Below are 15,230 nucleotides of genomic sequence, written 5' to 3' on the forward strand. Positions count from 1 at the left end.
CCTTCTAGATTCTTTTGGCTAGTCTATTAATTAAATTGACATAGACAGATTAACAGTACAAAAATAAGTTTAATTATGTAGGTATGGGAGCCCCATGAGAAGGGGAAGAACATGAGACCCATGAACATGTCAGGAAATAATTGAGGCTTAGATGCCATCCCGAACTAAGGAATGGGATAGGGGCCTGGGATTCAAAGGAGAGGAGGGTAATTCACAGGATGATAATAAGAGCAGATGTTTGGTAATTAGAGGTTTGCCTTGTTGTACAGATGGGTCACTCAGATAAAAAGTTATCTCTGGTAATCATTGTCTTTCTGGGCCAGGCCTACATAAATTCTTTTAGGTATTTAAGGGAGAGGTAAAAGTAATTTTCTTGACTCATCTGGGTCTTGATTGCCTTCAGCTCAAAATAATACACATGGCAAAGTGGCATATTTTGGGGTCATAATGAAGGGGAAACAGATGTTCCTACTCTGTTTTTCTTTCTCTTTTTCTTTTTCTTTCTTCCTTTCTCTCTTTCCTCTCTTTTCTTTCTTCCTTCCTTCCTTTTCTTTCTTTTTCTTTCTTTCTTTCTTCTTTCTTTCTTTCTTTCTTTCTTTCTTTCTTCTTTCTTTCTTCTTTCTTCTTCCTTTCAAATAGTACATAGCACTATGGCCCCCTCTCCATGAATGCTTTGTAAAGCCCTGAGCCCCTTTCCTTGTTCTTACTACAGGATGAAATACTCAAATCACCAGGCCAGAGGAATTATCCTAATGGCTCTCCAAACTTGTTAAGGATCTCAAATGGGGAGAAAGTCATAGAATAATGGTTACAAATCTGTCCCTGGGAAGATATATATTTCTCTTGTGATAAATTAATAGTCTTGCGATTTAAAAATGTTTCCTGAGAATTTGCCTAGCATGAGTAATCCCTAAAGAAATGTCTTCAAAAATTTGAGTAAATATCCTACTGTAGCAGGATTCTTGCACAGAGAATCAAGGCTTTTCTTTCCAGGAAGCAACTTTACTTGTGCCAGCATGGCTCAGTTGGGTTCTTACCCAAAGAACTGAGACCTCAACGCCAAGTGGCGTGGTTTTTTATTTATTTTCTCCTTCTTTGTCTCCCATATATGGTAACATACAAACATGTAGTGTGATTAAGTGGTCTCATGTTACAAGGTTGTGAGGGATGTTTTCACATAGCTGTATAACCAGGTTACCTTGAGGTTTTTTCTTTTTCTTTTTTTTTCTTTTCTTAGGGAGGGGACCCTACCACACTACTGTTTGTTCAGAAGGGAAAAAAAAGTAAGATAGGGTCCCTGCTTTAAAAAAAAAGTCCAAAGTCTAGTTGGGGCAGACAGACATATAAATAAATAATTGTAAAATAAAACAAGCAACACTTTTATCTTATTTTTTTTTAACGTTTATTTATTTTTGAGAGAGAGAGACACAGCATAAGCAGGTAAGCGGCAGAGTGAATGGGAGACACAGAGTCTGAAGCAGGCTCCAGGATCTGAGCTGTCAGCACAGAGCCCAATGCAGGGTTCGAACTCCCAACGGTGAGATCATGACCTGAGCCAAAGTTGGACACTTAACCACTGAGCCACCTAGGCCCTCTAACTGATTTATTAACACAGTGATGTTAGCATTTGGACATTATAACTTGATTGAGGTTTTAGGGATGAATGGGAAATTCACCAGTTGTGGGGGGGGGGGGCAGTGAATGCAATCCAGGAAGAGCACATTGTGTGTCACAACTTGGAACAGCTAGGTATTTGGGCAGAATGAGGTTTGTGTCATGGAAAAACTGATGACCAGACTGCATATAAGGAACGGCCAACTACCACATCCTGGTACACCCAGTGAGCATTTCCCATCAGGTTACCATAGTGAATGCTTATCAAGGAAGCGGGGTCCGAAAATTCATTAAAGTATGTTTGTAGAAAATGATCAGAAATCTCTGGGTTTCTCCGGATCAGAAACGCAACGGATTTCAAACACCGCTTCAGCCAAATGCTTCACTTCTTCACTTCTCTCAAAAACTTGCATGTGCTACCTTTTGCTAAATGTGTTACTGGACCCGCTAAAAGTTTTTAATTTGCGCCTCTCTGATCTTTCCGGGTAAAAAATGGAACCTACAAGGCAGGCAAGTCAGAGGCCGAGAGCGAGGTCAGACTGCGGCCTCCGATTTCTTTTGTGTTTCAATTTTTCTCTAGGTGATCACCAATCGGAATGGTTCCCATGTCTACTTTGGTCTTCACCTTTCCCTTTTTTTCCCTTCTCTCCCTCCATCAGTCCTCCCGGGTTTCTGCGTATCCCAGCTTAGCAGCGGTAGCCAGTACCTAGGCAGGCGCGCCTTTCCGCCTCAGCCACAGGCAAGGGAGCTCTGTGGGTCTCAGCCGCCGCTGACAGAGCAAGGGAAACGGGCTCAACGCGCGGCAGCGTAAGCAAAGAAAGGGGCTCTGAGAACGGCGGCCCAGGCTAGGGAAGGACGGCCGGGCGCTGCCGCCCGGGCGGGGAAAGGGGGCGGGGCGCGCTGCGCGGCGGCGCAAGCGCACTGGGTCTGCCGCGCCAAACTGCAGACATGGAGCAGGCACCTCCGGATCTCGAGCGGCAGTGGCAGCCGGCTCCCCTAGAGCCGCTGGGCCACGCCGACGCGGGGCTGCAGGCTGCGGTCGGTGAGGAAGCGGAGGGTTCCCGAGACGAGGTCCCCGGAGACGGCACGGTGAGGAGAAGGGGCAGCCGAGGCCGCAGGGCCTGGTGTCCGGGCCTAGCGGGCCGGGCTGGGCTGGGCTGGCGAGGGCCGGGGGACTTGGCCGGGGGTGGGGGGGTGGGGGAGGTTGCGGTGAGGGGACAGGAGGGTGGAAGGGCCGAGCCACAGGTGCATTGAGGGAGAGGCTCAGTGGAAAAGCGGGTTCTGGGGAGGGGCGACCGCCTGGGGCAGCGGGACTGAGGGAAGGGCGGAGAAGGCGGCGGCGGTGGTGAGGGGAGCGGAGGAGAGATGTGTGGGTGCGGTCCCGGGGGCATGGAGGTCGGAGCCCGGAACCTGCCAGGCTGGAGCGGGTGCGGTGTTCAGAGGTCGGGGGACCTGGAGGTTGGGACCTGAAGACGAACGCTGTTGTTCTTGACATTCTGGTGAGGGGTTGTGCGAACGGAGGCGTCGTGGTGAGTGGGCAGTGGTGTTGAAGGAAGGGAATGAGGGGCTTGACCAAATAGTTGGAGGTTATAAAGGGTAGTCGGCTTGGTGCCACCATCAGGAAATTGAAGAAGGTGTCGGATTGAAGAAAAGGTACAAATAAAAAAAAAATTAAACTCCTTGTTTGCAGTTTCTTCGTTTGGAGGCAGTGCCATATTTTCCAGTTGACGTTTTATCATTTATATCCCATGTATTTGCTTTGTGAAGCCCCTGGTAATGAGTGATTTTCATCACCTGAAGAGAAGAGAAAATGCAACATCTTGTAGTTTTAATTGCTTTCATTCCGAAGTGTTTCCACGCATAATGCAAGATAGGTAGACCGGCTAAATTGAAGCATTCCAGAAACTAGCGCGCCACGTGAGACCATTCTATCCAAGAGTGTGCATTAATCATCAGTTTGCTTTTTTTCTGGAACAGGTGTCAGTGCTAATACAGAACTGCCCATGCTTCTAGTATATGGATAACGAAAAGTTAAAGCTGTTTGCTGAATGTAACTAGAAAGTCTCTAGTCTCTTTAGAGACCTGATACCCAGAACTTCGCAGGACGGTTTCTCCTTCTTAGGGAAATGTTGAGAAATATAAGGTAGCATGAGGACTTTTTTGGGCGAGTTTTAAGTTTTTCATTTATTTTTTTCCCAAAATGTAGAATTATTTGTGGAAAAGTCAGGATCTCATATTAAATGTGAGAGAAGTGTGTGTATTCTGTGGTTTGAAACCTTGGCTCTTACATTATTTGCTTTAAATTTTTTTTTTTTTTTTTTTTTTTTTTTTTTTTTTTTTAGGGCACCTGGGTGGCTCAGTCAGTTAAGCATCCAACTTCGGCTCAGGTCATGATCTCACGGTTCATGAGTTCAAGCCCCATGTCCAGCTCTGTGCTGACAGCTCAGAACCTGGAGCCATCTTCGGATTCTGTGTCTCGCTCGCTCTCTCCCCCTCTCCTACTCATGCTCTGTGTCTCTCTGTCTCTCAAAAATAGACATTAAAAAGAGTTTTTTGGGTTTTTTTTTTTTTTTTTGAAAGAGAGGGAGAGGGAGTGTGCACATGAGCAGGGGATGGCCAGAGGGAGAGATAGAGAGAATCTTGACCTGAGCTGAAATTGAGTCAGAAGCTCAACTATCTGAGCCACCCAGGAACACCTGATTTGCTCTTTATGCAGGTCCCCACTTGTGACTTAGTTTTTGTGTTTCCCCTTACAAACAAATCAAAACAAAACAACTTTTATTGTGAAGTATATCATTAGTACAGAGAAGATCTCACAAAATAATTATATCACAAAATAATTGAAGCCCTCATATGTTCTCTCGTTACACCTCACTCCCTCCACCACAGAGGTAGCCTGTATTCTGCATTTTGTATTAATAGTTCTTTTGCTTTTCTTATAATCTCACCACATATATTCCTAAACAATATATTGTTTAGTTTTACCTGACTTTGAAATTTACATAAGTGACATAATTTTACTATTACTTCCTCTCTTTGCTCAATATGCTTTTGGGATTCCAAAATGTGGCTTAGTTCATTTATATTGGTGGCTTTGTAGTCTGCCATTTTATTTATATAAATATAAATATAGATGAGGGAGAAAGATTGTTAAGCAGGCCCCATGCTCAGCTCAGAGCCTGATGAGGGGCTCAAACCCACAACTCTGGGATCATGATCTGAGCGTAAATCAAGAGTCAGATGCTCAATTACTGAGCCAACCAGGTTCCCCATATAGTATGCCATTTCATAGATATTCTACAGTTATTAATTTTTTTGTTTATTCATTTTTGAAGACAGCGAGAGACAGAGCACAAGCAGGGGTGGGGCGGAGAGAGAGGGGACACAGAATCTGAAGCAGGCTCCAGGCTCAGAACTGTCAGCACAGAGCCTGATGCGGGGCTTGAACTCAGGACCGGTGAGATCATGACCTGAGCTGAAGCTGGACGCTCAACTGACTGAGCCACCCAGGCACCCCTCTACAGTAATTTCTTCTTGTGTTTACAGACTTTGGGATGGCTACAAGGTTCTTGCTATTTCTAAAAAATTACTGTCAATTTTTTCTTACATATCTCTTGGTGCAAATATCTAATATAAATTTAGGTGTGGGGTTGCTGGATTGTAGGGTATTAGCACATTCAACCCTAGTAGATGATGCTAAATTGCTTTCTGTCTTTATCAACACTTAATATTTTTAGATCTTCAAGTAGTTGCCAATCTCATGGATATGTGTTAAAGCAATTTTAGATTATTTCAAAAGGCAAGAATCCTACCTTTTGTTGGCAACAATAAAACATCATGAGTTTAATTTTAATTATAATGATACAATTTTGGTGGGGCACCTGGTTGACACAGTTGGTAGAGCATGCGACTCTTGATCTCAGGATTGTAAGTTTGAGTCTCAGGTTGGGTGTAGAAATTAGTTTAAAAAAATCTTGAAAAAATTTTTTTTGGATAATTTTTTTGTGAAAGCCTTTAGATGATTAATGTGAAGTCACAACTATAGTATAAAATCCATTTATCTTAATTTAGAAGTTGATTATAAATACCTCATTAAAACTTATGTATATTAAGTTTGAGATATTTGAAAACCCAAAGATGATATCGTATAGTAAAAGTTGTATTACCTGACATTTTAGGAAAACGTTTGTAAATATACCATTCATTAGTGACTGAACTTATGGGGTTTCTTAAAGCAGCTCCCTAATTTAGTAATTCTAGAGACACAGGTCATTTGGACAGATATTTTCAGAATCAAACATTTCAGAATCAGGAGTTTAAACATAAACATTCACATATACTCTGTACGTTGTCCCCTCCCTGACAAAACTCCCAAATCCTTCCTTAGGGGGTCATCTACTCACTTTTCCCTCTTTCTATCCTCTCTTCTCCCGTCCACTTCCAGTTGAGAAGTATTGCAATAACCATAGCCACGTTGTTACTGTTATTGATAGGAATGTGGTCTGAGCAGAAAGATTTGTTGTTTGTGGGTGCTATGCACAGTAAGCTCTACTTTTTATTTAATTCTGTAAGTTACCCCCAAAAGACAGATAAAGATGGGGAAGCATAGCTTCAGAGAGAAGTAATTTCACCAAGGTCACAAGCTAGTCACTGGTATGGCTGGAATCTGAGCCCAGGTCCTCCTGGCTAGGAAGTCAGTGCTCTTTCCAGCAAGCCACGCTGCTTCATTCCAAAAAAAAAAAAAGTTAAAAATAGACTTGTTAATTTCTCCAATACTGTACTTTAAATCTTTTAGTTACAATATTAAGAAAAAAGGTGCAAAAGATGTGTTGATTTATCGAGCAATTTTTCACCACAAAAATATGTATGCAGATGGTGTATAGAGATGCAGAAAGCTTGCCTTATCTTAGCCTTTTTTTTAATTTTTAATTTTTATTAGAGAGAGAGAGTGGGGGGGGGGAAGGGTAGAGAGAGAGAGGGAGAAAGAGGGAGAGAATCCCAAGCCCCAGCACAGGGCTCAAACTCATGAACCACGAGATCATGACCTGAGCCAAAGTCAGATGCTTAACGGACTGAGCCACCCAGGTGCCCCATCAGCCTTATTTCTGACTGCAGGACTGCAGGTTTGGGCTGAGAGTAATTATACCAGTTGCCATACACCTGTGGGTAATAGAAACAAGCACTGCTTGAGTCTCAAATCTCCTTTGGTTTCAAACATCACTAACCAGGATTCTTTAAATTCTGCTATCAACTCTTCTGTAGTCTCTTCTTTTTCTTTCTGTGAGTCTTCAATCCTCCTCCTTTCCATTGTTTATTTAGAAGTTTTCTTTTTTTTCCTTTCATACTTTTGTTCCCTGTAAGGAAGAGAGCTTTTTTTTTTTTTTTTAAGTACTGCCAGTTCTATTTAAAATAATTTAGAAGATGGAAAAATGAGAGAGGAATCCAGTCTCCAAGAAAGTAGCAATTAGTCCTGGCAGAAGAGAGATGAAATAGCAAGGGAATGGGAAGTAGGAGAACTTCTTTTTAGTCTGGAAGATTCCATTGAGTTGATAGTTAACAGTGTTTGTCCAGAGAAAAATCATTGCCTGAGGGAGTCATGAGTGATTTTTTTTTTTTTTTTTTTTTTTTTTTTTTTTTTTAAGGAGCATGCTTTAGGCCTGGGAGTGCTGGTGAGTGCAAAGAGTTCTTGTGCAACTTGTGCTTCTTGCTTAGCAATCGCTGTATCCCGTGACACCTTCGCTGATTGGCAGCAGAGAACTGAGTGCAATAGGCTGGTACTGTGAGCAAGGTTTGAGGCATGTGTGGGTGAGAATAACATGAAAAAGGAAAAGAAAATGTACAGGGGTAGTTACAGAATGTATCAGTTTAGCAGCAGATGATTAAATCACACTGCAGAATCTTTCCTCATTTTCTACCTCAGCAGCTCTCAGAGTTAGTTTTTCAAGGGTGACTCACAGTACAAAATACATTTTCTACATCCTAATCAGCATACATATCCTTTAATACATAATTGTTCAGGAAACAATACTTAATCATTACTTCATATAGTACTCTCTGACATTCTTCTATTTTTTTAATGCTTATTTATTTATTATTTTAATGCTTATTTTTGAGAGAGAGCGGGAGCAGGGGAGGGACAGAGAGAGAGAGGGACACAGAATCTGAAGCAGGCTCCAGGCTCTGAGCTGTCAGCACAGAGCCCAACGGGAGGGGGATCAAACTCACGAGCTGTTGAGGTCGTGACCTGAGCCAAAGTCCGATGGATGCTCAACCGACTGAGCCACACAGGCGCACCTATTTATTTTTTAGAGAGAATGGAGGAGGGGCAGAGAGAGAGAGAGAGAGGGAGGATCTGTGCTGACAGCAGAGAGCCTGAAGCAGAGCTTGAATTCACAAGCTGTGAGATTATGACCTGAGCTGAAGTCGTACCTTTAACCAACTTGAGCCACCCAGGTGCCCCTATTCTTCTTTTTTCTTTTTTAGGTTTGTTTGTTTATTTATTTTAATGTTTATTTATTTTTGAGAGGGAGGGAGAGGGAGAGAGGGAGACAGTCTGAAGCAGGCTCCAGACTGAGCTGTCAGCACAGAGCCTGATTCAGTGCTTGAATCACAGACTGTGAGATCATGACCTGAGCCAAAGTCACATACCTAACCGACTGAGCCATGCAGGCACCGCTAGAAGGAGAGTGCAAGAGTGAGAGAAAGAATGTGAGCACAAGTGGGGGAGAGGCAGTGAGAGAGCGTGTGCGAGAGAATCCCAAGCAGGCTTTACATTGCTAATGTGGAGCCCGATGTGGGGATCATGACCTGAGCCGAAATCAAGAGTCTGATGCTCAACTGACTGAGGTATCCTGGCGCCCCAGTTATTTATTTTTAAAAAGAAATGTTGGTCACAAACCGCCAAATTGATTTCATGAACTGTGAATATGTTCTGACTCAGTTTGGAAAACTGTTCAGACTTACATATTTTAAGTAAAAATTAATGTGTTCTGAATCACCGTTAATTTAAAAAATATATATTTTGGGGCGCCTGGGTGGCGCAGTCGGTTAAGCGTCCGACTTCAGCCAGGTCACGATCTCGTGGTCCGTGAGTTCGAGCCCCGCGTCAGGCTCTGGGCTGATGGCTCAGAGCCTGGAGCCTGTTTCCGATTCTGTGTCTCCCTCTCTCTCTGCCCCTCCCCCGTTCATGCTCTGTCTCTCTCTGTCCCAAAAATAAATAAACGTTGAAAAAAAAAAAATTAAAAAAAAAATAAATAAAAAATATATATTTTTATAGATAAAAAGCATATTTTTATAAATAAGCATATTTTCTATGCTATTTAAAAAGCATAATGTATTATAACTAAGTTTTTCTTATCTACAACTGAAGTAAGCTTTGCTCTTAGGCCTAAGTTAAATACATTATTTTTAACGTAACACCTGCTACTTTTGACTGTTGTAGACATATCCCCTGAGGAAAGTCAACTCATTGGGTAGTTCTTAAATTTCAGATCTTTGACCTGTTTCAGTAATACAGTAGCATCACACTTGGAAAAAAAGATTGTAAGAAAGTAGCCCAGGAATGGTACGTCAGCATGGTTAGTGCTGGGTTGTGGGATGTGTGTGATTTCTATTTAATTTTTTCTATGCTTTTCAATGTTTATACATTAAACCTGTATTAGTTTCATAATAAGAGAAAACTTAAACCTACAAATAATAAGTGATAGGTACTACTTGAGCTCTTAGAACACTCTACCTGCATTCACTCATTAAATGTTCCCAATAATGTTATGAGGTCAGTACTCTCATCCTCATTTTACAGATGAGGAAACTGAGGCAGAGAGATTTAAAAACTCAAATTCTGGCAAACTGGCTACTAATCTGAGGGTGAATTGATCCTTGGCTCTTCTAATTACAAACTTTTTTTTCCCCCTGATTTCCTGTTATTTTATGTTTTCTTGATTATCTGCTTTGGCTGATGCTACACTGATTTCTTTTGATTTCAGTTTATTTGTATTTGTGTTTGTCCATGTTATAATTTTTATGCCTTGTGTTATGTGTTAAACTTTCTCTTGTTTACCATAGGGAATTTAAAACATTTGCATTGTCCTAACTGGCTTTATTTTTAGTTGATTTTCTTCTGTGAGGTTTTATGCTTTCTTATTTTGGTTTCTATTTTTGGTTTTCCTTTGTGGGCAATAATTCTTTGGTTTTATCCTCAGTAATGATTTGGAAGGCATGTATCTTTGTTTTTTTCCTTCTCTCAAACATAACAAACTAAAATTACTTTTGTAAATGTAAAGACTATTTAAAAATCTTTTGAAATAGTCTCATTTATAAAAATGGTATCAAATTTATAAGCAAGTACAGTATGAAGATCCTTTTTTCCCATGAACTATTTTAAGATTTATTTATTTATTTTGAGAGGCAGAGAGAGCATGCATACGGGAGAGGGTCAGAGAGAGAGGGAGAATCCCAAACAGACTCTGTGCTGTCAGAGCCCGACTCTGAGTTCTATCTCATGAACCGTGAGATCTTGACCTGAGCTGCGACCAAGAGTCAGATGCTTAACTGACTGAGCCACTGAACTGCCATTATAGTCCCTCATCTCATTCCCAAAACTTTCAGTGTGAGGGGTGCCTGGCTGGCTCAGTCAGTAGAGCCTGCAACTCCTGATCTTGGGATCATGAGTTTGAGCCCCACCTTGGCTGTAGAGATTACTTAAAAAAACAAAACAAAACAAAAAACCTTTCAGTATTTCAGGGTCAAACAAGGACATTGTCCTATGTAACCACAGTACTGCCATCAAAATCAGGAAAATAACATTGATAAATGACTAGTATCTAATCCTCAAACTGTTTAAATTTTGCCAGTTGTACCAATAGTGTTTCAGAGCAAAATGATCCAGTCCAGACTCATGGATTGCATTTAATTGTATTATCTCTTTAGTTTCCTCGAATCTGGAAGTTCTCAGTCTTTACTGAGAAAGGTTATGCATCTTTGGCAGAAATTGCCACTGAAGTCATGCTGTGTTCTAGTTGTAACTTAACAGTTCACACATGATTTGTATTTCCCAGTAGTATGATCACATTTTCTGCCAGGCTTCAATATAAAGTTACTGTTTTCCCTTTTGTAATTAATAATTTGTGGGGACATACTTGGAAATTGAAAATATCTTGTTCCTTATCAAACTTTCTATTTGTCTTTTTCAGTATGGACTTGGGGATTTTATTTTAAAGAACTTTTATTAAGGTATAATTTACTGTAAAATTCACTGATTATGAATATATAATTCAGTTATTTTTAGGGAATTTAGAGAGTTGTGCAACCATCACTATAATCCAGTTTTAGAACATTTCAGTCATTCCCCCAAATTCTCTCTTTCCTTTGTAGTTAATCTCCCTTCACAACCGTAGCTGTAGGTGTTAGTAGGAAAGTAGCTGTCTACTTTCTATATAAATCTGTTTTTTGGGATATTTCATACAAATGGAATTGTACAATCTATTGTCTTTTGAGCCTGGCTTAGAGTGTTTTTGAGGTTCAACCATGTTATATAGCATATATTAGTAGTTCCTTTTTTATTACTGAATAATATTTGATTGTATGGATATATCACATTTTTTTTAATCTGTTCATCATTTTATGGACATTGTAGTTTACAGTTTTAGCTATTATAAATATTGCTGTGGGGGCGCCTGGGTGGCGCAGTCGGTTAAGCGTCCGACTTCAGCTAGGTCACGATCTCGCGGTCCGTGAGTTCGAGCCCCGCGTCAGGCTCTGGGCTGATGGCTCGGAGCCTGGAGCCTGTTTCCGATTCTGTGTCTCCCTCTGTCTCTGCCCCTCCCCCGTTCATGCTCTGTCTCTCTCTGTCCCAAAAATAAAATATAAAAAAAAAAACGTTGAAAAGAAAAAAAAAATATTGCTGTGAACACTCATATATAAGTCTTTGTGTGGACATATGTTTACATTTCTCTGAGTTAGATTTGTAGGGGGTATGATTATTTGGTTATGTGATCAGTTTATGTTTTGTTTTTTTTTTTAAGTTCATTTTTTTCAGTTATCTCTGCATACAACATGGAGCTCAAACTCACAACCCTGAGAGCAAGAATTGCTTGCCCTACTGACGGAGCCAGCAACATGCTTCTAGATGATCTCAATACAAGTCTTTTATCTGATTATATGATTTACAGGTTCTTCCCCCATTTGTATTTTATCTTTTTTTCTTTATGGTCTTTTTTTTTTTTTTTTTTTAATTGGGGTAAAGTACATATAACCTTTGCCACTCTAACCATTTTAGTTTTTAAGTAATCTCCACCCACAATGTGGGGCTTGAACTTACAACCCCCAAGATCAAGAGCCACATGTTCTACCTACTGAGCCAGCGAGGCACCCTTTTTTTATGGTGTCTTTTAGTATATGTGCTGCCGAAGCGAGCACTATGGTGTCTTTTGAAGAGTAAAAGTTTTTAATTTTGATGAGATCTAGTATATCACTTTTTTCTTTTATGGATTATGATTTTGGTATTATATCTAAGGACTTTTTGTATAACCCCAGATCACAAAGATTTTTCTCCTATGTTTTCTTCCAGAAATTTCAGTTTTAGCTCTTTTATCTGGGCCATTTCAGTTAATTTCTGTGCATGGTGTGTGTGAGTAAAGGGTGTAAATCTTTTTTTGGCATGTGGACATTTCGTAGTCCCAGCACTACATGTTGAAAAGACCTCTCCATTCCCTATTGATTTGCCTGGGTGTGTCTTAAAAAAAAAAAATCAGTGGACCTTAAATGTAAGGGTTTATTTCTGGATTCTCAGTTCCATTCCTTTGATCTCTTTTTCTGTCAGTACCACACTGTTTTGATTACTTTCACTTTTTAGTAAGTTTTGAAACTGGGTCCTGCAACTTGTTCAAAATTGTTTTGGGGCGCCTGGGTGGTGCAGTCGGTTAAGCGTCCGACTTCAGCCAGGTCACGATCTCGCGGTCCGTGAGTTCGAGCCCCGCGTCAGGCTCTGGGCTGATGGCTCAGAGCCTGCAGCCTGTTTCCGATTCTGTGTCTCCCTCTTTCTCTGCCCCTCCCCCGTTCATGCTCTGTCTCTCTCTGTCCCAAAAATAAATAAACATTGAAAAAAATTGTTCTGGCTATTCTAAGTCTTTTGTATTTCCATATAAATTTAGGAATGGTTTATCAGTTTCTACAAAAAATCTTGCTGGGGTTAAGTATTTTTGAAGGAACAGTATCTAATATGTTTAAATATTTCAAGCATGTTCTATGCATGATGTTCCTGTGTCATTTGGAATTTATTGTGAAATCTAAGGCAAATTTGATACTTATTCTTTTGTAGGAGTCTTGTTTCTTGTTTTTCTGCTTTAATCTTGTTGGGATGTTCATTACACATGGACCACATACCTTTCAGTGTGGATCTGGGAAAGATTTTGTTTGCTTGTTTCTTTTTCTTTTCTTTTTTTTAGTTTTTCTTTTTAATGTTTACTTACTTTTGAAAGAGAGAGAGAGAGACAGAGCAGGCAAGGGGCAGAGAGAGGGAGACACAGAATCTAAAGTAGGCTCCAGACTCCGAGCTGTCAGCACAGAGCCTGATGCAGGGCTCGAACCCATGAACCAGGAGATCATGACCTGAGCCAAAGTTGGATGCTTAACCAACTGAGCCACCCAGGTGCCTCTCTTTTTTCTTGTAAATTATATTGATGATTATTATTTCTGTTCTATTTGGCCAAATATATTTTATTTTTCTTTCTGTGCATTGTTTCTTTTCTGATTACTTTCATGTTTGTCTCAATCTGCCTGTTTTGTTGTTGTTGCCTGTTTTATCTTTCTCCTGTAATTTTCAATATGATAGTAAACGTAGTAATATATTTTCTTTTGTGTGTGATTTAAATAAGATTAAACAAGTCAAATGCTCTAAACACTAACTCTTTTCACCTATAACCCTAAAAGTTATATTAATGTTAGCTTTCATCTTGTCTTTAATCTTAAAGAGCATCACTGTGCCGGTTGGGTTGAGAATTCCCATGGAGTCAGTGAACTCCTCAAGTGTCAGGCACCTTGTTTCAGCTATCTTTCTATCCCTAATGACTGGCATTGTAAATACTCAAGAAATATTTCTTGAATTAATAGTTTCTTATTGTTCTTTTTGTCATTTTTGTCTGCTTTTTATGCTTTTACTATTTCTTAATGGTTTGCAACATTTTAAGTTTTTTAGAAAATGTTTATTTTTGAGAGAGAGAGAGTGCAAGCGAGCGCACAAGCAAAAGAGGGGCAGAGAGAGGGTAGGACAGAGGATCCAAAGTGGCTCTGTGCAGACAGCAGAGAACCCAGTGTGGGGCTTGAGTTCACAAATCGTAAGATCATGACCTGAGCTGAAGTCAGAGGCTTAACTGACAGAACCACCCAGGTACCCCAGTGGTTTGCAACATCTTAATAACTTGAAATAGATTATATTCATTTTCATTCTTTGAGTTGAAAATAAAGGATTTCATTAGCCTTTTAACTATGTCCATCTTCTACATTTAGTCTTCTACATTTAATAGTGACATTATTATTTGGATAGTTATTTAGTCTTTTTAAAATTTTTCAAGTTTATTTATTTTGAGGGAGAGAGAGAAAGTCATGCGTGAGCTTGAGCAGGGGAGGAGGGGCAGAGAGAGAATTCCAAGCAGTCTCAGCCTCATGTGAGGCTTTAACGCCTGAACAGTGACATCATGACCTCAGCTGAAATCAAGAGTCAGATGTTTAACTGACTGAGCCACCAGGCACCCCTGAATTTTTTTTTAAGTTTATTTAAATAATCTTTACATCCAGTGTGGGGCTTGAAATCACAACCCAGATATCAAGAGTTGGATGCTCTTCTGACTGAGCCATCCAGGCACCCGTCTTTAATTATATTCTTTACCCTGATGAGAAGTGTGCTTTGAATACACCTAAACTATTCAATCTTTGTTTGAAACATGTCCCTGGGCTCATTTTCCAGTCAAGTCAGTCCATCTCTAAATCTTTTGAATGTATTCTTTTTTTTTATTTTTTTTTTATATATTTTTTTTTTCAACGTTTATTTATTTTTGGGACAGAGAGAGACAGAGCATGAACAGGGGAGGGGCAGAGAGAGAGGGAGACACAGAATCGGAAACAGGCTCCAGGCTCCGAGCCATCAGCCCAGAGCCTGACGCGGGGCTCGAACTCACGGACCGCGAGATCGTGACCTGGCTGAAGTCGGACGCTTAACCGACTGCGCCACCCAGGCGCCCCTGAATGTATTCTTTTAACAATTGTGCTTCTGGTTTTGTTAATCTTGACACTCTTCTATGCTTTATTGAGAGGATTAGCAATTTTATATCAGCTACCAAATCCTGCTGGTGTTATTGTTGTGTTCCTGTTTTCGTTCTTTAGTTTTTATGATAGCTGATTTTATTCTTTTATTTTTTTTTTTCCTTCTATGTAATCAGATGGCATGAGGGTAAATTCATGACTCATAGGCATTATCTTTTTGGCTGGGGAGATAATTTGCTTTATTAGTCATGTCCTTCCAGCATTGAGGGAATTTTTCACTGGAGTAGATGGTGGTAAATCATAGTGTTTACCTATGGGCCCAAATTATGATTTTTATAAATATGTATCTAAACTAACAA

At 40.3% G+C, this 15,230-nt stretch overlaps 1 protein-coding gene across 1 annotated transcript in view; it reads left to right on the forward strand.

The window, feature by feature from the left end:
- The first annotated feature begins 2,538 nt into the window (after window positions 1-2,538).
- Window positions 2,539-15,230, forward strand: part of SNX4 (sorting nexin 4) — a 71,578-nt gene continuing 58,886 nt past the window's right edge. Inside the window, exon 1 of the mRNA XM_030329613.2 lies at window positions 2,539-2,703. Coding sequence (XP_030185473.1) covers window positions 2,563-2,703 — 141 coding nt within the window. The 5' untranslated portion in view covers window positions 2,539-2,562. The remainder of the gene's footprint in view (window positions 2,704-15,230) is intronic.

This window comes from Lynx canadensis, chromosome C2, assembly GCF_007474595.2.
Source record: "Lynx canadensis isolate LIC74 chromosome C2, mLynCan4.pri.v2, whole genome shotgun sequence".
NCBI lineage: Eukaryota > Metazoa > Chordata > Mammalia > Carnivora > Felidae > Lynx > Lynx canadensis.